Genomic DNA, 23,723 nt, shown 5'->3' on the forward strand with positions numbered 1-23,723 from the left:
CTTGAAGGTCTCGGACTCATCAATTAGAGACAGAAAGTTTATTCAACTCCAGCGACGACGGGCTGGAAAATTTACTTTGCGTGCCGCGAGTGCTTCAAGACAATTAGAAAGACATTCCATTTTATTAACCGTTATTCAGAGTGCAAGGGGGTGCCAGTGGTAGTGGGGAGTCACAATAATTAGATGAACAGAAAGTTCTTGGGGCACAGATATTGGCTAAACAAACAGCTCTGTACGTGAAATGAACCCCAAAATCTGTTCCAATCCCGTGGTGGTGGGCAATCCTACGTGACATATTGGATGGCTCGGCATCTGGCAAAGTGCTATGCACCAGAGTCCGTGTACTGAGGGGGCGACTATCATGAAAATTGAAAATGTCAAATGCAAACAGTCGAACCGGGGAACAGGCAAAGCAATCCGAGAGTATGACAATTCAACAGTCATACATACCATTCTACCAGTCCCACTCCCATCAGCATTTTCAAGAGCGACTCATGGCCAGACGCATGGACGCAGCGCGTGTGTGTTTCTGTGTTTGTGTACTGATATAACAGTTTCAAGGTCACACACAGGAGGGATTAAAGGAAAGTATCCCATGACTGTCTCTGTGTGAATGAGAAACCGACAGCCACCAGCCATACATACACATGTGGCATTTGTGGCATGCCAGTTTGAAATATTTTATTTAACAAATAAAAACATTATGCAATTCAAATGTAATTTTCCATTTCCAGTACTAGAGGTGATTAACTAACACAAAAAGTATGCAAACTCTGGAAAAGAAGCTGTGCGGACCGGGAATACCCTGTATTATTTTTATGTTGGGGGTACAAATACCGATACTCAAAAAGAGTATAGGGGAATATTAGTATATTAGAAAAGGAAGCGTTTCCGACCCCATAAAAAATATATTTTCTTTATCAGCATCAATAGCCCAGTCGATATAGTCATGTCTGTCTGTCCGTCTGTTCGCTATCAGAGACTACATATAAGGGCTAGAGCAACCAAATTTTGTATCTAGACTCCTGTGATATCGCCCTGTTTACCGCGGCTCGCAACGTTCCTCTCGTTCTAATATTCAACATTATTAAGTTCCCCGTTCATTAATGACCAACAAAGTTAAAAAATAAGAATATATATAATTCATATCAGCTGATAGATATGACTCGTAGAAATACCCAAAAGGAACATCAATTCCTGGTTGCACAAGTAGTCACATTTTCGCTTGATCAACTCTCATGCCCTCCCGGGAGAGTCCTAGTGGGCCCCCCCACTACTTCGACTACGAACTGCTACCATTTTGTGTGTTTAGGGCCTAGTAGGGCCGGTGGAAGCCGCCTCTTTGATGGGGGAAAGTAAATATTGAGTTTCCACTGCAAAATGAAAGGCTGTTCAAGTTAAAGTGGCATCTGATGATGACGGACCATCCCATCATATTCGAATACAGTCCTGCCCACCCAATCCCATGTAACCTCCCTGATGTATTTATATGTTTTTGTGTGTGTTTGTTTCGGTTATAAAACAAACACGGACAGAAAAAATATAAATTTAATCAAGTAACTATCGTTTATTTCCACTTCATTTCGGCAAACTCAATTCGCATTATCGCTCTCTCTGTATCGTTGCCAATTCCCTCTCAGCGGGTAGGGTCTTTTCCCCCTGATATTTTCTGTACAATTATTTCACGCTCGGCAAATGCATTTCAAAAGTTTATTACGGCACAACATGACCGACCATTCCTCAAGGGATGGACAGAGAGATGTAATAAATATGATTCCGTCTGACCGTCTGAATTTTTTTTGCGGCTGTGTTTGCATTATTACGTGTATTATTGAAAATATTTCATATTTTCCACATTCCACAAAAATATGTTCGTTCCTTTGTCATTGAAAGCCGAAATTATATTCGCATCGCCTGTTCCGAAATAGCCGCAATCCCCACACGCCACTGAGGTTTGTTCGACACAGCGCTTTATTGCTCTGCAGGGCATGCACCATTGATTTTAATTAAGTCCTCTTTTCCCCAATCTCATATTTACAGAGATGGTGTAAAAAGGACCACAGCTTTTGGCATAACTAGGTACAGAAGCTCCGCATTCCGCCCAGCGCCCCCAAAATTTAAACTTAAAGTACTTGAAGAAGTAAGATCCAAGCTCCAAGTCTGGGCATGAAAATGGTTCGCCTCCGGAGTCGGCGGGCGGATACAGGAGTATTTATCCAGCCCGTTTAAAGGGAACCTCTTGAGGTTGAGATTAAAAGTGTGTCCTGGGTGAGCTTAAGAGAGGACGGCACTAGGTCAAAGAGAACAGACCCCGAATATTTCGGAGTGAGTCCGAAAACACGTTGAACGTAAATTTTACAAACAAGTGGTTGCCTCATGGAAAAAGAGAGTGCGGGAGAGAGAGAAAGAGAAAGTGACTGAAGCTCGGGCAATTACAAAGGAGTTCGTCCTTGAAACTTCTGACGAAATTCAGAATTCCCGTAAGAGGCAAACAGTGGTGCTTCTGGTTACTTCTTGCGATACATTTATCTCAGTACTCAATTAATTTATGCAAGTATTTCGCAATAGGTTTTCGGCCACACTGTTTTACGAATTCCTAGCCAATTAAGCGGTTATTACAGAAACTTTTAATCAAAACTCATGTGTGCATTCTCGAAAGTAGTGGGGATTAATTTCGTAAAGCAGAAGGCAAACCCGTCCACGTCCATGTTTGACAAGCGCACACAAACTACCGCAGACCTACACCAACGCAGACCCACCGCAAGAGTCCTGGTAGCCACAACAACGACTACAATGAGCAGCCTCACAGACTGACGGACGACAAGGCGGCAACAAACCGAGGACGGAGGCGGCAGCGGAGGCAGGAGGTTGGGAATGGGCTGCGACAGAATCCGCTTTTGTTTATCTACTTTAAACTAACATCAGGCACTTTTGCTATCTAATCCCATCCAACCCGACGGCTACTTAATGTCATCAGTGTGCCACTCGCGAGCATTCTCAACAAGGACGCTTGAAAGTGCACAACGGTTCGAGGCTGGCGGAAGGGAGGGAGGGAGGGAGTCGGGGGATTTCGGAAGTGGAAGGTCGCCGACGTTAAACGTTTCCTTTCCCCTTCAGAGCGCGAAGGCTCAAAGATTCGCAGTGCGCAAATTGAATAATCGTTTGCGCTTCGCAGCATTTACAAAAAGGGTCCTTCTGAAAGTTCCTTTTGTGCTCGCCCGCCGGTCGTATCTATATCTGCGTGTGCTTGTGACTGCCTGCCTGCCTCGAATATCGATCATCTAGGATGGCAGAACACACAATTGTTTGGGGTTTATTCTAACGCATCACAAACATTCTGACCGACTTGTCTCAAGAGTTTTCTTTTCGATTTTCCTTCTCCCATTTGAGTTATTCTTTCTGTTTGGGTTCAGGGCTTGAAAAACTTTGGCTCAATTGTGTGTGCGGCTGCTCTCGTTTGTCAAGTTTGTCATTTGTTGGACATTTATAAGCAAATCCGGGTCCGTCGACTGCGGGTTTTGTTGGCATACACACACCGTGGCGTCGGGCCGTGCGGCGGGGGGGGTTTGTTGGGAAACTTTCAAGTAAATGGAATTGAATGCCCATCCTAAACACTCGAATTCAGCTGTTAAAGCTTTCGAAATAATTTACAAGTTTATAAATAGAAATAAAAAGATTTAATTTATTTAGAAGTAGAAACCGTTTGAGGAAAGTTTATATTTTCAGACAGACCTAAGTCCTGGGTGTGCTTCGTCCAAAAATCACACAAGTCTGAGATTAATTGACAGCCTAATTATTAGTACTTGGGACGGGTTATTCTTGAGAGGTGGCGAAATACTTCAGAGAGACTTTCATTCTGTTTGTTGGGTCATTCTTTCTTCGTTCGCCAGCCAGATACGCCCGATAATCGCAGCGCACCCTTTTCACTTACCTGAAACTTTCGCAAACAATCCAGAGAAAAGGAGGGAGCCGAGCCTGTGTGCGCTCAGCTCTTTGCATTTGTCTTGGAGAACACCTTGGCAATCCCCGGGAGCTCGAGGTTTCCCGTCCGAGTTTGCGAAAGCAAACAACCAGAGGTGGGACGTAACTTAACTCCCATTGAAAGTTTTCTTGTGCGAAAACTACACAGCGACCTTGAGAGCTGGCATTCCACACACTCAGAAAAAAGGGACCCTCGTTTGAATTGGATGTTAAGATATCAATTTTATATTTCCCAAATATCGATTGGATACTTACATTTTGGTATACAAATGGATTCGTTCTTCATTTTCATGTCCATATGATAATAAAACGAAATATTTATATTATAATAAATTGGAACCGTTTAGTATCCAAGGGATGTATTGGAAAATGTAAAAAATAAATTCTTAGTCTTAAAAAAACCTTTTTCGATTTTATCTCGGTGTGAACATCGACATTTAATTGAACTTTCGATTAAATAATTATTTAATTTAAAAAAAATTTTTAAGGGTCTGAATCCTATTTAAAATTGAAAATAACTGACCACGGAACAGTGTAACCCGGATAGATATGTGTGCTCTGAATTTAATGACTGTCCTTTGCTTCGGGTTGGACATTTCTCAGGATATACGAGTACTCGTATGTATTCAAAATCAATTCCATGCTCAGCCCCAATGACAAACAAAAAGTGATGTATTTCGGGAGGAGCTTGAAGGTGCCAGGACCTTGCATCCGGCCACGTCTCCGAATGTTTGTCTATGTCCAGGACAAAGATTTTTCCATTTTGGGCCATTCATTTAGCAGTTGTGTGCCATTGTGATTTTTATGTGGCTATAAATTGTCGTCTTTTGCTCCAATCAATGGCCGTCTCTGCATCTTGGTGGAATTTACGAGTTTGAATAAAACATTTAGCTATCCATATAAAGAAAGAAAGACACACTCCACTCTGTCGATTGTTTTCCAATTTGTGTAATTTTTTGTTGTTTATTTTGTTTATAACTACATCAATAAATTATGTATCGTATCGTATAATTCATAATCATACTCTTTGAAAGCGTGAGAGCATTTTGGAATTGCGATCCGGCAGCTGGGTTCCTGATTCTGGTTCGGAATCGAATAGAATTGTTCATCTTGGGTCCTCTCCTTGTGGACTTTGCCTACTTCTCCACCTCCGAGGTATTTAAAGAGATTTCAAAGAGTATGCATGTCGTAACATCGGCCAGCCGAAGATATTTTTAATTTCCGTTAATGATTAATCTGATGACATCGTAGTTTGATTGCGGCTAACAATTAGGGATCGTTTCTCTCTTGCTTTAAGTTTAGTTTAGCTTGATATTAGCTTACTGGCCTCCAGTTACAATATTTTCTCTTTTTTTTTAAGTTTTCTTAGGGGAAAATCGGTTTAGCGATAAGGTTTTCTGTTTAGAAATCTTCAATTGTGATTGGCTTGGTTTAATCGGTATCAGCATCTAAGTGTGCATTTGAGAGCGAGTCTTGTGTGTGTGTGTGTGTGTGTGAAGGTGGTGCCTGGGTGTGGTGCGGAGAATCGAATTAATAAGGCCACTTATCCATATATATATATGTATGTATGTACTCGTATGTATACAGTAAATAGTCAGTTATGCACACAGACACATTGAACAATCTCCCAGCTGACCTGCTGTTAGGCATTTCTGATAAACTTTTCCACCCAATCACATCACATGTCATATCGCGTATCGTACATATCTATTGCCCAAAACATTTTCAGTTCTAGGCTTAACTAAAGTGGCCTTTTGGGATACATTTGCATTTGTGTGTGTATGCGGAGAGGAGGTGATTGAAATATCATGACTTTAGTGTTTTTAGTATTCGTAAGTGTGTCAAAATGGTGTGTGTGTGTGTGGATGTGTGTGTGTTGGTTGTGAGATTTTCGAATATTTCTCTACCGATATTTTGTTTAATTAGTGTTTCTTAATTGTGTTTCTTGCGCTATTATTAAATGTTGAACAATATTTTGTTAGTGGCAGCTACATTGATATTCTTTTGCATACTACTTAGTTCCGCTTAAGATGTAAGATTGGATTCACTTGTGGCTGTTGTAACCTAATTTTTTGTTGGTAGTGCTTCTAATAGTGCTCTTGAAGTTCTGGTTTGCTTTTTCTTCTACTGCTCGTGGCTTGATTTCAGTTTGTTCAGACGGTCTCTCAACCGACGATAAACCAATTAGCTACGTTTGTATTATTGTTATTTTCAGCTCATTAATGAATGCTTTCCCATGTACATTTCCATCGACATATGCTAATAAAAAAAAACTCCTTTTCGGCCCTTTCAGACCAATGGACTCTAGTTCAATTAACTATGTTCGCTATAAACTCGCTATTTACTCGTGTGCTACATTTGCCGATTCGCCTCTTGGCTAAATGTACACTAACAAATAGACATTTATCTATATATTGTATAGTTGCTTGGGGCCTTTGCGATTAAGTGATTCATGTTGTGGGGGTTTCTGTCAACAAGTTGGATGGTGCATGGTCGATTATGGGGTCACGGTACGGGTAAGGGCACGGACATGAGCACCGACCAGGCAAAGTGCCGGCTGTCCTATGTACAGGATTAGTGAGTGTAGGTCTAGGTAGTAATACAGTGTTTAATTTCTTATGTACCAACGAAAATAGTCTAATTGTCGATGTACAACACAGGAAATAAATAAAGACCTGGCATATCTAAAAACTAAACCGAATGGATATCTCATCATTAACATTAAACGATATAATTCAAATTGGTTCACGTGGGAGCAGGTGTAGATCAGGCATATTAGCGCCTTTCCGTGGTTCCTGGCTGATGGTTGTTGGTTGCTGGTTACTGTTTGCTGGCCGTCGGTCGCTGGTTGCTGATTGATGTTGGCTGTGGTGTTTAGTGATTGCTAAAGTAGAAGTTGCTGTTGCGTATGTTGCCGCGCGTTCGCCAACGGATGCAGCTGAGTAGGGCAACGCGGGCGGCCCGCAGCAGAATCTGGCCGTAGGCGCAGCAGGCGCAGATGCGACGCACACGCTCGGCCAGGTTGCGACGCCGGCAGCGACGGGCGGGACGATGCCAACGGGGCAAGTCCTGTCGTCGACGCCGCAGCTGATGTCACTTGCGGCGCTGGAAGACGCGTCGTAACGCTTTACGCCAGAAAATGCGCTGAGATTTGGACTTCGGATATGGCTGTGACTCCTCCATCTGGGAAACATTTAGATCAAGCATTTCTAAAACATCCCGCTCGGCGTCGTTGTTGATGATGCGGCGTCGCATGGGTGTGGCCGGCGCTGTACGGACTGTGGATGTTGAATTAGCCGCATGTGGATGAGGTGTGGGCGGTGCTGAGACAGCCATGAACGGTGCTACCGAATAGGGACGAGCTCTGAGCGCTGCCATAGCTGCAGCCGATGTAGACGCAATTGATGAAATGGAGGCCAATGTGGCCACAGATGCCGATGACTCTACAAAGGTTGCTCCTGCCTCTCTTAGTCCTACTGCCCCTGCTCCATCAGCTGCTGGCTGGGTGGCACGCAACCAACAACCAGGTGGCATCGTATCTTATCTAAGCCACGGATGCTGCAGACACTCCGCAGCGGTGGCTCGCTTTGCCGGATCGAACTCTAGCATGGGCTTAAGGAAGGAGGCGAATGATTCCGCCTCGCTGTTCAGCCACTCGTACTTCTCTAGCAGCACATCCATCAGACCCCAGGGCTTCAGTCCCGTTATGTTGCGGAGCTCCCCGTTCCGGCTGAACGTCTGCTGGGCATAGGTGCCGCGGAACACGATGTGACGGGGTATGGGGCCGAGCAGCTCTATGATATGGGCCAAGTGATCCTCGTCCCGGGAGTACGTGTCGCCGGAGTGTGGCTCAAAGAGATAGTCTCCCGTGGCCAGCTCGAAGACCATGCAGGCAGTGCTCCAGATGTCTGCCGATGTGTCGTAGCCCGAGCCCAGGATCACCTCAAGTGATCGATACTGCCGCGTCTGAATGTCCTCCGTGAAGTGGCGATCCACCCAGCAGGCATTGCCCAGATCGGCAATCTTCACTTGCACGTTGCACTCCTCCAGAGCCGGCTCACGCTTCGGCCTGTGCTTTGACAGCGGCGGTGGTGGCGCCGGCGGCACTCCCGGATCGGAATATGGTCCATTGGTGGCCGACGAGGAGTTCGACATTGAGTTGCTTGAGATTTTCGAATTACTGTTCGAAGTCTGCTTCGAACTGGAGTTGTTGTTGTTCAGCGGCTGATACGATTGCTGCTCTTGCTGCTTCTCCTGTTTAGGTCGAAGCGGCATCTTCTTGCCGTCTGCCGCGCCATTTGATTGTCCCTTAACTGTGCTATTGCTATTGCTGTTGCTGTTGCTGCTACTGCCGTTGGTGTGGACGCCGCTCTTTCCGGCATTGATACTGTCGCCGCTGCTCGTCGAGTTCTCAAATTGCTGCTGAGGCTGCTGAGATTGCGGCTGGTTGGATTTGTCTGAGCCAGGAAGGGGTAAAGAGGTGACAATTAATAGGTATCGACAGGGGAAAGCGAGATACTTACTCTTGTTCTTTCGCTTCTTCTTCTTTTTGGCTTTCTCAGTATTATCTCCCGGTGCCTGGTGGCTGATGGCCTCCTCTTCCTGCTCCGTCTCCTGCTTGGGCACCACAGGCTGCTCAACAGCCACATCCTCATCATCACCGTCGTTCTCTTCTGGATCTTGTTCCAGCTTTACGTCCACGTCTACGTCCTCCTCTCCATCGGAGATGGCAACATCGCCATTCTGCACCGAATTTGCATTGTGGTTCGCGACACAGTCCGCCTGGTCCTCAGCAGCATTTGCGTCTGCAGCTGGCTGTCCGGTCTGCTCGAGATAGTCCCGCTGCTTCTTGAACAGCTCCATGCGCTTCTTCGCCTTCTTCTTGAGCTTCTTTTTCTTGTTCTTGCTCATCTTGCCGGTGATCTGGGGCTCGCGATACTCCTTGGGCGCCCGACTGACCAGCGACGGGTACATCTTGGAGTTCATGCAGTACAGCTTGGTGGCCTCCGTGGCCATGGAGCGCACATGCGGCTCGTCCACGCATAGCAGCACGTTCTCAGGCTTGATGTCTGTGTGGATGATTTTGCAGCAGGTGTGCAAGTAGTCCAGGCCCTCCAGTATTTGGCGCGTAATGGCCTTTACGTTGGCCAGTGGTATGCCACGGTAATTGGACTTGCGGATGAGCTTCAGCAGATTGTCGCCCAGCACTTCGAACACCATGCAAATGTGGGTCCCGTTTACCCCACTAATCTTGAAGTCATCCAGCATCTGGACGGTCTTTTGGCGGCGCGGATTGGACGGATCCGTCTCGCGCACCGTTCTGAGTATCTTGATCTCATCCTTGGCCGTCTCGGCAAAATGCGGCGCCGACTTTACAATCTTGATGGCCACGTAGCGCTTCTCCTGCAGATCCCAGCACAGCCAGACGGTAGAGAAGTGGCCCCAGCCCAACTTCCGGATGACATGATAGCGACCTGGGGAGCGATAATGAAATTAATGCTGTTTGTTCTTCAGGGTTAAAGTTCAAAATGGGCACAACACAACCACTCAGAAAAATGAAATCACAAATATTCGCCTCTGATGGCAGCAAATCCATTTTAATCACCCCACTGCCACTCCACGACTAAATCGCGAGAGCGAGACTACTCTCCATCGTTTACCCTTGGATTAAATTCAATTAAACGCAGTCCGTCAGCAGTCAGCCTACGCCCCTCTGGTTGTGGAACGCACAGACTGTGGGTGGACCTTTAAGGGATTTTGAACGAGCAAAGTCTGTGAAGCAATTCTAAAGCCCAGGCCTGGGAGCTGTCAATATAGGGAAACGTTCCATTTTTACTTTTGAGGTTTTTGCAACATCGTGAAGCACGACTGAAAGATGGGCGGAATGTTTTCACATATAGGCATATGCAACAATATAAGGCGCTCGTTTAGACATTAGTTTTTCGTTATCAGGCTCTTTTATCGCAATGTTGTTGAAAGTTTGACTGGGATTAGCTTTTGTCAGAGCTGCTGGGCAGGCAAATGGATTTGCTGGGGAAAACATGCAGCTGACAGGAGTATCCGTGATGACGACTGCGGGGGGCGGCGCTTTCGTTCGGAAGGAAAATGCTGCAGAGTGGATGCATCCGAGAGGATTGTGGGTGGATGTCAAAAACGGTGACAGCCCCTTTTTACTGTCACTGTTGTTGCCGTTGTCACAACACGAGCTGCCCTGCCCCTCCCACTCAACGGAAAAGCACCCCCTGAAAAGGGCACAGCAACACGCACGGATAGAATTCGATTTATCTGTGGGAAAGCTTTCGCACAGAGACCCATTGGCAACCTGTTGTTGTTGTTAATCGGTTTTTGGGGCGGAGGCCCTGCTCGAAAGGCCAATATGGCCACCTAGCCAGGCATCTAATTGAGCACCCAACTGGGAATGGGTGGCGTTGTGGGTTACCACGGTTGAAATGACAGGACAGCAGCCCGAAACCCAATTCGTGTTCGGATGGGGTTTGGGGAGTGTAGAGTGTAGAGTGTGTGGTGTGGGGTGCAAACAGGTGCCAGTCTTACCCTGAAAGAGGTCACCAATGTTGACTGGATGGTAGCCACCCTTGCAGTAGTCCTCCTTCAGCTCCTGCTCCTCGTTCTCGCTGTTCAGCTCCGACTCGTACGACTCGTTCGAGGAGCTGCGCGGCGGCTGCTGCTGCTGCTGCTGCTGCTGCTGCTTTTGCTGTTGCTGCTGATTGTGATTGCTCTTCTTGTTCTTCGACTGTGATTGCATTTGCGATTGCAATTGCGACGGCGGCTGATAGTGGTTGGGGGTCTCTGGGGTGCTGCCCGACCCGCCGCTTGACGTGGATGTGGCCGTTGCTGTGGCCTTACTAAAGGATGTGGTGACAGCGGCGGGTGCGATTCCAACGCTGCCAGACGGATGCACTTCGGGCTTACTGGGGCTATTATTAGCATTTTCTGGTGCTGCTGCCGTAGCACAGTTTTCAGTCTGGGAATTCTGCTGCTGTTGCTGTTGCTGTTGCTGTTGCTGCTGCTGCGGTTCCTGTGACGGATTCCCAGCTACCACACCGTTCTGCTTGCCCCGCTTCTTGTTGTTCTTATGACGCTTCTTCTTCGCTTGAATGGTCAAAACGCGTCGGTTGACGTCAGCTTTGGCGTTCATGATGTTCTGTCTATTGCTTTTCGCGTATTATTTTTGCTTTTTCCGCCGACTGTGTGTGGCTGTGGCAGTAACTGTGTGTGTATGTAACAGCTGTTGTGCGGAGTGAAAAGGGAAAGAAGAAGAAACAACGTGCACAGATCTCAATAAGGCAATGTACAATGTTTTACGCTTGTATTGTGTTTTTGCTGTATGCGCACGCCTTGCCAAAACCAGAGCCAGGCCCAGAGAGCCAGAGCCAAATGGTGGGGCTTTCGTTTCGTCAAAGCGAGCAACAACAACAAAAAAACCGAATCGTCTACTTGCCTCGGGGCTCCCACTTGTTCCAAATTGACACCGCTGCTGCTGCTTCTCCCGCTGCTTCTGCGTCTGCCGTTTGCCTTTGCTTTGACAACTGGATTTCTGCACGAAAAATCGGGACGAAATTAGCACATTGAACGCTCACGAGAATGTGGGCATCAGATGCCAACTGCACAGCAAATAGTCTTCACTTCGGCTTAATACTATGAAAGAGTCAATCGCTTACTATTTTGGCATAAAAATGTATGTTTTATTTCATGGAAAAATCAAACAATCAGTCGTCGACTACTGCTCTGCTGTGTGTTGTGTGTTATCGAAAACAGGGCCTGCCACTTAGTAAACGACGTAACGTAAACAGGAACGTCATTATTGCTTAAGGTCTAGCCCTTGCTCACTCACACACTGCGAAAGCCAGCCAGGTGTCTATTGCCGACTCGCTTTCTCCGCTGGCTATGGTTGGTACACACTTTATAAGCATTTTTGCGCAGTGATTAGTTTGCCAGCAGCTCGTTTGTTGCCCTGAAAGGTCGATTATGGCCAACTTACATGGTTCCGAACGCCTTAACATACTAATCCAATAGCACTTCGGATCGCAAACATTGCAAAACGCTCGAAAATGCAGTCAAAAACGTGCAATTCCACGCACACAGCTAAAATTCCGCAATAGTAGTTTTTTCTAAAACAACCCTGCTGCTATCAGCTGTTTGCTGTTCGGCACCTTGTAATACTTCGTGCGATATATCGATATATATCGATATATCGTGCGCACTTTCTAACACTGCTCAATCGTTTCTTTCAAACACTGCCCGCGTTTTGGCGCAATAATAATTTTTGGAGGGAAATTGCATCTTGAGAAAAGTCGTGGCCCATTTGTAATTTGAGCAGTGCTGTGGCACGACGCGTGTTGACTGATAAAGGAAAAAATAAGTGAAATAAGAAGCAAAGACCGGACGTGCCAAAAGTGAAATAATCATAAAATTTAAACTGCAACTATAAATCAGACCACAAAGAAATGGCTCAGCCATCGGTAGCAGCATTTTTTACTAATCGCAAACGCGCCGCTCTCGATGATGCTATCACAATTAAGAATCGGGTAAGTTGGACCAAAAACGTGACCATCACAGTGCCCAAGATTTCCAGATCAGATACTCTTGTATCTGCACCGACGCTTGTAATTGCATTCGTTTGTGCCCGTATGCGTTTGTTATTGAGTTTGTCTGTGTGTGTGTGTGTGTGTGTGTTGGTGCGACTGCGGCATCATCCTGCGGCCATTTTCGAAAATCTTATTTTCATGGAAACTCTTTTGCCCATTGCAGCGTCTTGTGGAGCCTGCGGAGTCTGCCCAGCCGCAAAGCCCAGCCCCAGCCAAGGCCCAAGATGCAGATATCGACACCCTCAAGGCGGCGGCCAGCGGGATGCGCACCCGCTCAGGTCGCAGCACCAAGCTGATTGTCACCCCTCAAGAGACGGCGACCAAGAAGAAGCCAGCCAAGCTGGAGCCCCACATCAAGCAGCCCAAGCTGGTACAGTTCATTCGCAAGGGGACGCTCTCACCCAGGAAGCAGGCGGCCACCAAGATCGACGAGGAGCAACTGCTGCTGCCGGTTAACGAGCAGACGCCAAAAGTAAACTTCACCATTACTAGCCAACAGAATGCGGACAACATGCAACGGGGCATGCGCACGCCCACCAAACAGATCCTCAAGGCTGCCTCGCCCATCAAGCATAGCGACCTGAAACGCCAGCTAACCTTCGATGAAGTGAAGAACAAGATCTCGCGCAGCGCCAAAATGCAGGAGCTGAAGGCGGTCTTGGCCCGCAAGGCGGCCCTCGAGCAGAAGCGCAAGGAGCAGGAGGAGCGCAATCGTCGACTCCGCGAGGCCGGCCCCTCCCCATCAAAGGCGAGCCTGTCCGTGCAGCTGAAGGAGTTCGACACCATTGAGCTAGAGGTGCTGACAAGGTAAGAAGCACAAGAATAGGAGTAATGCAAATTTCCGATGGCATTGCTGCCTTCCACAATAATTTCCAACTGTTTGCTGTGGCCTAGAATCGGCGTAAACAGCGCCAGAGTAGAGTACAGCTGGCCAGCGAAAAACCGGGTAACATCAATACCGAACGCCAAAAGCCCAGCCAAATTGTTGCTGTCTCTGCTGCAATCGAGGTCGCTCTGGGTCGCTCCGAGTCTCTGTTATTCAAGCGTCCAATTGCTGAAATGGCATTTCTCCAGCAGAGTAACTGACGACTTGCTCGAGCCATCACTATGATACAACATTCTCGTGTACTTGAATTTATGTTGCCCTCAGCAGCGTGTGTGCATAGCTATGCATGTGTGCTGTGCTATGTTTACCCTTCGCCGACGTTACATTCCGGCCTGACCTTCCCTCTCGCTTTCCCCTTCGGGGGTTGTTTTCTTCCATGTGTATCCTTTGTTAGGATCGTCTGCTGCATGGGAATGTGCGTGCACCTCAGGTAGCAGGAACCTTTTTCTGTAACGGCTTTCCTGCCCATTTGGGGTGGGTCCAAGTGTATGGCCTAAGTGTGTATAGGAATTGTTTCGAATAGGAACTGATGATCGTTTCCCATCCCCTGTCATTGCAGCCCCCTGAAGACCTTCAAGACACCCACCAAACTGCCGCCACCCACACCGGACAAGCATGAGCTGATGTCGCCGCGGCACACGGACGCCTCCAAGCGCCTGCACTTCAGTCCGGCCAAGAATGGGTCGCCTGTCAAGCTGGTGGAGGTGCCGGCCTACAAGCGCTACGCCAGCCTTGCAGAGACCAGCAAGGCCGGGCAGCTCCCGCTGCCGTACAAGTATCGGTATTTGCTGGACGTCTTCAAGGGCCTGGACTCGGTGGTGGCCATGTTCCATAACCGCAAGGAGTGCATCACGTTCAAGAAGCTGAAGCCGGCTGTGCAACGAATGCTGCGCAAGAACTTTACCGAGCTGCATCTGGCCCAGATCAAGGCTGTCTATCCCGAGGCCTTCATCTTTAGTCAAATGAAGATGCGGAACTTTGGCTCGGTGTCCAAGGCGGATTACTACCAGCTAATGATCAGCCCCAATGTGGAGCCGGTACCGGAGGAGGTGCAGGAGCAGACGCAGCCGCATCAGCGCCACAAGAAGATCAACGAAGACGATGTGCTAGCGTCGGCCCAGTCGACGTCCATGAATCCACACGTCATGACGGCGCGTATGCATCGATTCCAGAACCTTCTGCTCGATCGTGTAAAGCAGGCGCACGCCAAGTTCCTGCGCTCACTGGACCCCCCGATCTTCATTGAGAAGGCGCTGACTCGCTGGCATCCCCAGTTCGAGCTGGAGAACTGTCCAGAGGTGGAGTTGGCTCCGCTGCCCCAGCCCCCGAATGTGGAGAAGTACTCTTCGGCCAAGGACATACTCTCGACGGCTCGCAATCTGTTCAACTGCGCCACGCCTATGGAGAGAGCGATGGACCGCTACGAGGCCAAGGTGGAGGCCGACAAGCAAGCTGCTGCTGCTGTAACCAATGTTACTGCCAACTCAAAGCCTCCAGAAGCGGACCCACAACAAAAGACAGCAGCAACAACAGAAGGAAAGGAAAAAGGAGTAAATGCAATACCCGAAACGTCTACTGCCACGCCCACGGTGAAAGAGTGCCCTGTCCCAGACGCTACTTCAAATCTGCTCAAGGGCCTGCCCAAGTCGCTGATCGAAAAGATTCGGGCCAAGCAGGCGGCTAAAGCCCTGGAAGCCATGACAAGGCGGCCATCGCAGGACCAGGAGGCAACCAAGTACTCGCGCCTGCCGGAACTGGCGCGACATTTACGCAACGTGTTCGTGACGGAGCGCAAGGGGGTGCTCACCCTCGAGGTAATTATCAAGAAGATCCAGAACAGTTTCCGGGCCAACCTCACGCCCCAGGAAATTGAGGCGCACCTGAAGCTCCTCGCCAAGGAGCTTCCCGCGTGGGCAGCCTTCCACGAGGTACGGAAGACCATGTATGTTAAGGTCGCCAAGGACATGGACATGAACAAGATCATCGAGAAGCTGGAGAGCATCGCGAATGGAAAGAGCACCTGATAACTGGAACGGAACCCGGTACCGTAACGGATCTTAAGAGTCTCCCCATCATTGACCCTGTGGCCACATCCAGCTATATCTTTAAGTACATGTTTAGCTAGCAAATACTGTATTGAAACCAGATTATACCCTACACCTATATATATTGTTATTCTTATATCACACTGACATTTCACACTAAATAATTGACAATTATTTCGCAATCGATTCATCACATTATATAACTATTAAGATCTTTTTTCATGTTGTAATACGTTAATAAATAAATGTTTTTGCTGGATATGTTGCTAATTTAAATTCTCTACATTCTAATGGGAAGGATTGCACAATTGACATGATATCTACAGTGCACAGTGGCGCCACTATCAATCACCTGTCTATTTTTCTGGAACTAATCGTATATGAAGATTATATGGTCACACTAGCCAAAAAACGCGCCAGATTTTATAGGAAATTATATTTGTTTTTTCTATGAACTAAGTCGATAAAAGCGAAGAAATGGCAGAGAAAGAAGAGAATGTCGAGCTGCCAGCACCCACCACAGCTGCATCCGGCCAGATAAAAGCCATTTCCAAGGATACTGTGCACAAAATATGCTCCGGCCAGGTACATCTCTTGAATTGGTTTTGTTTGATTTATTGTTTGGTTTCCCCCTTATTAGGTGGTGCTCAGTCTGGCTGTGGCTGTCAAGGAGTTAGTGGAGAACTCCATCGATGCAGGGGCTACACTGGTGGAGATTAAGATGAAGGATCAGGGACTGCAAGGCGTCGAGGTCAGTGATAATGGCAGCGGCGTGGTGGAGGCCAATCTGGAGGCAATGAGTAAGTGGTAACCTCGAGGCAAACACTAAAGAAATTGTAGGAAAAGATCTCTCCAACAGCTGCAAAGTATCACACATCGAAAATAAGGGAATTCGTTGACCTGCTGGGAGTGGAAACGTTTGGATTTCGTGGGGAAGCACTCAGTTCCCTCTGCGCCCTGTCCGACATGGCCATTCAGACGCGCCACCAGTCCACCGATGTTGGTGAGTGTCCGGATCTTTAGCGGCATAAACTCTGCACGATTAATGTTCCCCAATGACAGGTCTCAAAGTGGAACTCGACCACGATGGCAAGATCAAGAAGCGCTCGCCTTGTGCCCGCGCTGTAGGCACCACCGTCACTCTTACCAATCTATTTAGTACCCTGCCCGTGCGTCGGCGCGACTTTACGCGCAACATCAAGAAGGAGTTCGCCAAGATGTGTCAGATCCTGCAGGCCTACTGCCTGGTGACCAAAGGCGTGCGCATCATCTGCAGCAATCAGACGCCCAAGGGCGCCAAGACGGTGGTTCTTCAAACACATGGCGCCCAGGATGTGCTGGCCAACATATCCGCGATATTTGGGGCACGCCAAGTGGCCGACATTGTGCCGCTAAAGTCCCCTTTCGAAAAGGGCCAACTGAGCGAGGTCGGACTACGGGCTGAGCTAGAGTCCTCCGCGGATGCAGCTGACACGACTTGCACACAGTTCAGCGCCGAGGATGTGGAGCGGCTGAACCAGGCCGACTTTCGACTGGAGGGCTATATATCCAGCTGTCGCCATGGGGCAGGCCGCTCCAGCAGAGATCGCCAGTTCTTCTTTGTCAACGCCAGACCCTGCGATCCCAAGAATGTGAGTTTATCATACCGGAAGGGAGTGTTCTCACACTCTGCTTATGCTCTGCTCCGCTTTCTCTGAATTTAAAGATAGCCAAAGTCATCAACGAGACCTACCATCGCTACAACGTCCAGCAGCAGCCTTTTATCTACCTCAACATTATCACGGCCCGCTCCGACGTGGACGTTAACCTAACCCCCGACAAGCGCCAACTGCTGCTCAACAACGAGAGGATTCTGCTGCTGGCCCTGAAGAAGTCTCTGCTGGAGACCTTTGGGCAGACACCATCCACATTCCAAATGCAGAACACAACCATTGTGAGCATGCTGGAGCCAAGGCCGAAGCCCCAGCCCGAGGATGCTAGCAAGGCCAGCGAGGAGAAGGATGAAGAGGAAGACGTTCCCATCAGCTCCTCTCAGCGTTTCATGGATGTGCTCACCCAGTGGCGCCGCACGGGAGACACTCAGGGCACTGCTCCGTCCGCTCCGATCAAGCGGCGGTGTGCCGAAAGCGAGGAGTTGGCCACCCGCTCCATGAAAATGCAAAAGATCCAGGATTTCCTCAGCCAAGATTCGCCCAAACAACAGAGTTCAAAAGGCGATTCAGTATCGGAGGAGGATGTTGTCGATCAGCCGCCAAAGCCGACCAAAGAGCAGGCCAATCTGGATGAGAGTTTCTTGAACCTCAAGGAGCTGGAGACGGAGTCAAAGGGTGAGCATTCTAGAGAGTCTCCCCATTTTACTCACCTTGATTCTCCCTTAGCCTACGACCTGTTGACGCAGCCAGCCAAGGCAACCCGCATTGACTGCAAGGTCTTGACACCAATAAAAAGTCGCCTAAGCATTGCAGAGCCCAAGCCAGAACCCGCCGGTAGCTCCCAGGGCTCCCAAGAAACTGTCAGCACCATGGATCAGAGCGATGATGATGATCACATCGAGCTGCCCACGCGCATTGAGTTCGATGGCGGCGACGACGGTGGCGAGGAGCAGCCGCCAGCTAACTACAAGAGCGGCGAGCTGCGGACCACAATCGAGGAGATTGCAGACAGCCTAAGGAAACAAGAGCAGCAGCAGAAGGAGCGCAGAACGAGGGCTAAGCTGCAGCGCCTGCGCTTCAAAAGCGAAATCAACCCAAATCAGAACAACAAGGCGGAAGACGAACTGCAGAGGGAGATCGCCAAGGATGACTTTGCCCGCATGGACATTATTGGGCAGTTCAACCTGGGCTTCATAATTGTCAAGCTGCAGGACGATCTATTCATTGTTGACCAGCACGCCTCGGATGAGAAGTACAACTTCGAGACACTTCAACGAAGCACCCAGTTAGAGTATCAGCGTCTGACTGTGCCCCAGTCCTTGGACCTGACGGCGGTCAACGAGATGGTGCTCATCGACCATCTGCCAGTGTTCGAGAAGAATGGCTTTAAATTTGAGATCAATCATGAGGGTGAGTGGCCATCGGCCATGTGTATGCGGATGCAGGTTTCTCTTTAAAACGCTCTCTCACCTGCAGCTCCCGCCACGAAGAAGGTGCGACTGCTGGGCAAACCCTACAGCCGACAGTGGGAATTCGGCAAGGAGGACATCGATGAGCTCATCTTCATGCTGCAGGATGCCCCCGAGGGCACCATCTGCCGACCCTCGCGGGTGCGCTCGATGTTTGCCTCTCGCGCTTGCCGCAAATCCGTGATGATTGGCACGGCTCTGAACAGGACGACCACCATGAGGCGGCTAATCACCCAAATGGGGGAAATTGAACAGCCCTGGGTAAGCAAGAGGACATAAAATATTTTTGTTGATCCATTGAGATATTCTCCTAAATCCGCTCGATGTCAATTCACCACTCTCGGAGATTTCCCGTCCCCGCGTCGTCTCGGGGGGTGTAAACAGTGAGACTAGAAAAATCCAAGACCCCCTACGGTAGAACGGGAGGGGAAAGGCAGAAAGGCATACGTTGCGATGTGGAGGCAATCTCGCTGAAATACAATGGCATCAGGTGGCAGGCAAGGCCCCCACCAGGCGACAGATCAGGAGAAGCTCCATAGATCGCAGCCGGCGGCAACACAGGAACACACCACCCAGCAGAAAGAGGACTCCGCTGAAGAGGATGAGGAGCCGGCGACCAGAGCGGGCCATCATCCACAGGCAGAGCCTGGAATGCCTGCCATCAACATCAGTGACACGACCAAGCACCACAGGACGTCTAGATCAGCAGGGATGGCCGTGTCTATCAGCTGCCTATCAGCCCTCGTGTCCGCTATTCTCCCGCCATGGTATTCGTCTGGCAGAGTAGAAACGAATCTGGTTTTCTTCTGCTTAAGTATGAATATATATTGTACTTTATTGTAGGACTTTACTTCTAAAGCCTCTAGACACCAACTCCGCCACCTTGGAGACCTCGCGTCCGCGCGTCTCGGGCAGGTAAAATTTGGTCAGCAGAAAGACCAGGAAGCTGCACAGGGCGAACACCAGGAAGACATAGGAGCCCAGCAGTGTGTGCATGGCGGGAAACAGGAAACCAACGAGGAAATTGCATCCCCAGCCCACCTGGTTGCCAATGGACAGGGCCACGGAACGGGAGGGAACCTCAAACATCTCTGCGTAGAGTGGAAAATATTAAGCAATCGCTAAACAGGAGAGGGGAGGACAGCCAAACCTCGGACTACTTACCCGCTCCAATGAACGAGGGCATCGGAGCCAGGGCTAGTTGGAAGGCGATCAGATAGAGGAAAATGCTAGCCATTGTGCCATACGAGAGCCAGGGAATTTGGGCCTACATTTCCAAATAAAAAGGAAGTATGAAGATTGCTTGCGTTGCGAGGATGCGGATGGAGAGGAGAGCTCACAGTGTACTCTACCATCCAGCCAAAGGAAAACATGAGTAGGCCGCAAAATGCAGTGGACAGCAGCATCAGGGTGCGTCTGTTGAACTTTGCCATCAGAATGGGACCCATCAGCGAGGTGGCCAGATTGACGTTGCCAGCGGCCAGATTCATCCACTCTGCGGCGCTCGTTGAGAGGCCTCCATTGCGGAAAATTGAAACGGAGTAGTAGAAGATCTGGAAACGACAAATGTTCAATAGGACAGAGGATATCCGGACCTCTTACCGCTGAGCATCCGGACAACTGCTGACCGCCCTGATACGAGCAGAGAAGGACGAGGGGAAGCAGCATCTTTGGATCGCCAAGAACCTCGCCCAGACTGCGTGTTGTGCCTTTGACGGAAGTCTCGTCGTCCATGGCGCGGATCTCCTGCTCTATGCCAAGATCAGTGCCGCGCAGCCTTATCAGCATCTGGATCGCCTCCTGACGCCGCTCTTTCACGATGTACAGCCACTTGGGACTCTCCGCGTATAGGCGGAATGGGGCATAGCACACCGCCATGAAGACCACGTAGAAACTGAGTGCAATGTGCCAGAGCTCTTCGCCGCCGAACAGCGACTGCAGCGTAAAGATCTGGGACACCACCATGCCAATGGAGAAGCCCACGGAGCAGCAAACTCCCAGCGTGCCCCGTTGCGGCAGCTCCGCAATCTCGCTGTGGTACATGGGCAGACACGTGCTGACTAGACCCCCGCCCAGGCCGACCACCACGCGGCCCAGCAGAAGCAGCTCCACGGATCGCAGCCAGCGACAGCTGAGGAACATCAGGGCCGCCAGGAGCAGCAGGGAACCACTCAACAGGAAGCAGCCGCGGCGTCCAAAGCGATTGGCCGCCCAGCCAGCGCAGGCTGAGCCAAGGACCCCGCCAATCAGATAGATGGCCACAATGAGGGCCCACAACGTATCCAAAGCTGTAGGGGATATCTCCAGACCATAGTTCTCCAGGAGCATGGCCTGACACCAGGACCGCATGTGCTAGAATTCAATGTACTCGTAGTCCAGCTGCTGTACAGCCAAACATAAGACAACATACCACAGCTGGAGTGTTGATGACGCCCATGCAGTAGCCACAGGGCAGGGCGGATCCGATGGTGCTGCCCACAGTGCTCCACACCAGCAGAGCCGTCCAACGGGTCCTGGGCTGTTTCTTGAGCTCCACCAGAGAGCTGGCACTTTCCACCACCTCCATCGTGTTTTGTGGCTGGGACGAAACTGCTTAGCCAGATGCTCGAGAATCGTATTTTATCTCCAATAGACGCCTCGCGGTGTAAATTTGTGGGATTTATTGGCTCAGACATGGGGACTATGTAAAATATATTGGACTTAGGCTAAGAAGATTGGCTCGCAGTGCGAGTGCGCAAGACTTTTGATTTAAAGCCGTCGGCGACGAGCGGAGCAACCTCGGATGGATCGCGGCCGCGAGTCTCCGGCAAGTAGCGTTTGGTCAGCCCAAAGAGCAGCAAGCAGGTGATGGAGAATGGGAGGAAGACCAGGGCGCCCCAGGCATTCTGCAGCGTGGGAAAGGCCATACCAATGATGAAATTGCATACCCAGTAGACAACGCTACCCAAAGCCATGGCAGCCGGACGCGGGGACACCTCAAACAGTTCTGGATAAGGATAAGGAAGAAAGGATAAGGATAAGGATAAATGAAAAATGTAGCCCCCCCAATCTCACCGGCTCCTATGAAGAACGGCATGGGCCCGACACCGAACTGAAAGAAGAATATGTACAGGAAGATGCAGCCAATGCAGCCCATGGCAAACCAGCTAAAGCTCTCCTGAAAGAACCGCACACATTAGTTCCGAGACTCGGGGATTCGAAGGCCACTCACAATGAAGTAGAGCATCATGGCGAAGAGAAATAGGCATACGGCGCAGAAGAAGGTGGAGAGAAGCATCAGCGGGCGACGATTCACGCGCTCCAACAGGACCGGACCCACCATCGATGTGGCCAGATTGAGGGATCCAGCACCCAGATTGGCCCACTCCGCCGCCTGCGTAGACAGCCCTGCCTTGCGGAATATGGAGACAGAGTAGAAGAATATCTGCAAGGCAAGAGAACATTAATGATGCGCGAAAGATGCTGCAGGATAGCACCCACCGCATTGATACCCGACAGCTGCTGGCCACCAAGAAAGGCGCAAACAATGATGAGTGGCAGGCGCAGACGGGGATTGCGCAGCACTTCCATGAATCCACTAGCCTCCACCTTGGCCGATGCCTCCAGCTCCATTTCGTTTAGCTCCGCCTGCAGAGCCGCGCTGTCCGAGGAATAGCCCCGCAACTGCTGGAGCTGTTGTCTGGCCTCCTCCTTGCGGCCCTTGACTATGTAAAGCCACTTGGGGCTCTCGGGATACCACCGGAATGGGGCATAGCAGAGCAGTACCAGCAGACCAAAAAAGGACAAGGCAATGTGCCACCGATCTGCCCCCCCGAAAAGCGACTGTAGGCTGCAGATCTGGGCTACCACCACGCCTGCGGTCAGGCCCATTGCGCAACACGGAGACAGAGTACTTCTCTGGGAGAGGGCGGCCAGTTCGCTGTGGTACATGGGCATGAAGGCGGTGACGAGGCCCCCCGCCAGCCCCACGAGCAATCGGCCCAGGAGCAGCAGCTCCACGGAAACCAACAAGCGGCATACAGCGAAGCAGACGGCTCCAAGGGCGAGTAGCATACCGCATATGTAGAAGCACCCGCGGCGTCCAAAGCGGTTGGCGGTGGATGCGCCCGTCATAGAACCGATGGCTCCACCCACCAGAAAGATGGAGACGACGGCCGACCAGAGCCACTCCAGGCCCGAGGCTCCCAGGTGAAGATCATATCGCGCAATCAGAGTTTCGTTGCACCAAGAGCGCATGTGCTGGGGAGGATAACGGTTTAGGATTATGGAACCTCCAAGTAGAGAGCTCCTCTTACCACGGCGGGGCTGTTCATGACCCCAGTGCAGTAGCCCACGGGCAAGGCTGCTCCAATCGAGGATCCAACGCAAGCCAAATTGAGGGAAAAGCTCCATTTGGGCTGATCCTGCTGAAAGGATTCGCCGGCCTAGTGAATAAAGCTATTCATCCAAGAATTTGCTCATCTCACCTGGGTCTGTTTCTTTTCGTGTGCCATTAGCGGTGCCTCTGCCTGACTTAATGATTGTCCCTCCACGGGTTCGCTGGCTTTTGCCTTTTCCATTGCGTTGATGATTTGCGGAACGGGTCTTTATGGGGGCTTCTGTGGGGAAGAATCACGCTGGTCAAGAGCTCCATTCGGAATGCTGCGATCATATTTCATTTTCAAGCACCAGAGCCCCAGGCCCCCAGGGAGATTAAGGCACGTTTATGCGGCGCCGAGAGATAACCGCTGCCAAAGTTATCCAAACATCAAAAGGGAATCCAGGGGCGGACTGCATCGCGGGGGTTGTAATAATCTGGGTTGTTCACTTTATCAGGTGATAATACTTTAAGTGCCTCAGCGGGTGCACTATTCATCGATCCATCCATCACCATTGCACTCCACAAATAGCCCAATCCCCTCCCGACTGGCATAATTTATAATGGGCCAACTGAATCTCTATTCGCAGAACTGCCCGCACGGTCGCCCCACCATGCGTCATCTAATCAATATCACGATGCTAATGGATGAGGAGGAAGATGCTGATGCGGCGGAAGACCCGGCCCACCAGAAGCCCCAATAAAAAGCAATCTCGGCAACCACAGA

General features: G+C 49.8%; 5 protein-coding genes across 7 annotated transcripts; 2 read left to right on the top strand and 3 right to left on the bottom strand.

The window, feature by feature from the left end:
• Nucleotides 1-4,913: 4,913 nt before the first annotated feature.
• Nucleotides 4,914-11,226, bottom strand: LOC117188173 (SRSF protein kinase 3). The gene is made up of 3 exons (XM_033391619.1): nt 10,534-11,226; nt 8,505-9,455; nt 4,914-8,438 (listed from the first exon to the last, which is right to left on the bottom strand). The coding sequence occupies exons 1-3, from the start codon at nt 11,135-11,137 to the stop codon at nt 7,522-7,524; spliced, it is 2,472 nt and encodes an 823-aa protein (XP_033247510.1). The 5' UTR covers nt 11,138-11,226; the 3' UTR covers nt 4,914-7,521.
• A 1,026-nt stretch (nt 11,227-12,252) lies between these two features.
• Nucleotides 12,253-15,777, top strand: LOC108159406 (DNA replication factor Cdt1). Its single transcript, XM_017292647.2, has 3 exons — nt 12,253-12,527; nt 12,751-13,394; nt 14,033-15,777. Exons 1-3 carry the CDS (start codon nt 12,447-12,449, stop codon nt 15,495-15,497), a joined length of 2,190 nt encoding a protein of 729 aa, XP_017148136.1. The 5' UTR covers nt 12,253-12,446; the 3' UTR covers nt 15,498-15,777.
• A 122-nt stretch (nt 15,778-15,899) lies between these two features.
• On the top strand, nt 15,900-23,721 carry LOC108158704 (mismatch repair endonuclease PMS2). Of its 2 annotated transcripts, XM_017291243.2 has the most exons (8): nt 15,900-16,103; nt 16,159-16,318; nt 16,378-16,521; nt 16,581-17,149; nt 17,224-17,845; nt 17,897-18,580; nt 18,647-18,900; nt 23,587-23,721. In XM_017291243.2, exons 1-8 carry the CDS (start codon nt 15,996-15,998, stop codon nt 23,698-23,700), a joined length of 2,655 nt encoding a protein of 884 aa, XP_017146732.1. In that variant the 5' UTR covers nt 15,900-15,995; the 3' UTR covers nt 23,701-23,721. The 2 variants fall into 2 exon arrangements, with proteins under 2 accessions (XP_017146732.1, XP_033247509.1); XM_033391618.1 differs by lacking the exon at nt 15,900-16,103 and having other exon boundaries at nt 16,228-16,318; nt 16,359-16,521.
• LOC108158708 (solute carrier family 2, facilitated glucose transporter member 1-like) lies at nt 19,439-21,238 on the bottom strand. The gene is made up of 5 exons (XM_017291248.2): nt 21,050-21,238; nt 20,242-20,991; nt 19,980-20,192; nt 19,804-19,906; nt 19,439-19,730 (listed from the first exon to the last, which is right to left on the bottom strand). The coding sequence occupies exons 1-5, from the start codon at nt 21,203-21,205 to the stop codon at nt 19,474-19,476; spliced, it is 1,479 nt and encodes a 492-aa protein (XP_017146737.1). The 5' UTR covers nt 21,206-21,238; the 3' UTR covers nt 19,439-19,473.
• LOC108158706 (solute carrier family 2, facilitated glucose transporter member 1-like) lies at nt 21,285-23,274 on the bottom strand. Of its 2 annotated transcripts, none has more exons than XM_017291246.2 (6): nt 23,106-23,274; nt 22,935-23,045; nt 22,120-22,878; nt 21,851-22,063; nt 21,694-21,796; nt 21,285-21,625 (listed from the first exon to the last, which is right to left on the bottom strand). In XM_017291246.2, the coding sequence occupies exons 1-6, from the start codon at nt 23,196-23,198 to the stop codon at nt 21,345-21,347; spliced, it is 1,560 nt and encodes a 519-aa protein (XP_017146735.1). In that variant the 5' UTR covers nt 23,199-23,274; the 3' UTR covers nt 21,285-21,344. The 2 variants fall into 2 exon arrangements, with proteins under 2 accessions (XP_017146735.1, XP_017146736.1); XM_017291247.2 differs by having other exon boundaries at nt 22,935-23,042; nt 23,106-23,198.
• Nucleotides 23,722-23,723: the final 2 nt, after the last annotated feature.

The sequence above is a fragment of the Drosophila miranda genome, chromosome 3 (genome assembly GCF_003369915.1).
Source record: "Drosophila miranda strain MSH22 chromosome 3, D.miranda_PacBio2.1, whole genome shotgun sequence".
NCBI lineage: Eukaryota > Metazoa > Arthropoda > Insecta > Diptera > Drosophilidae > Drosophila > Drosophila miranda.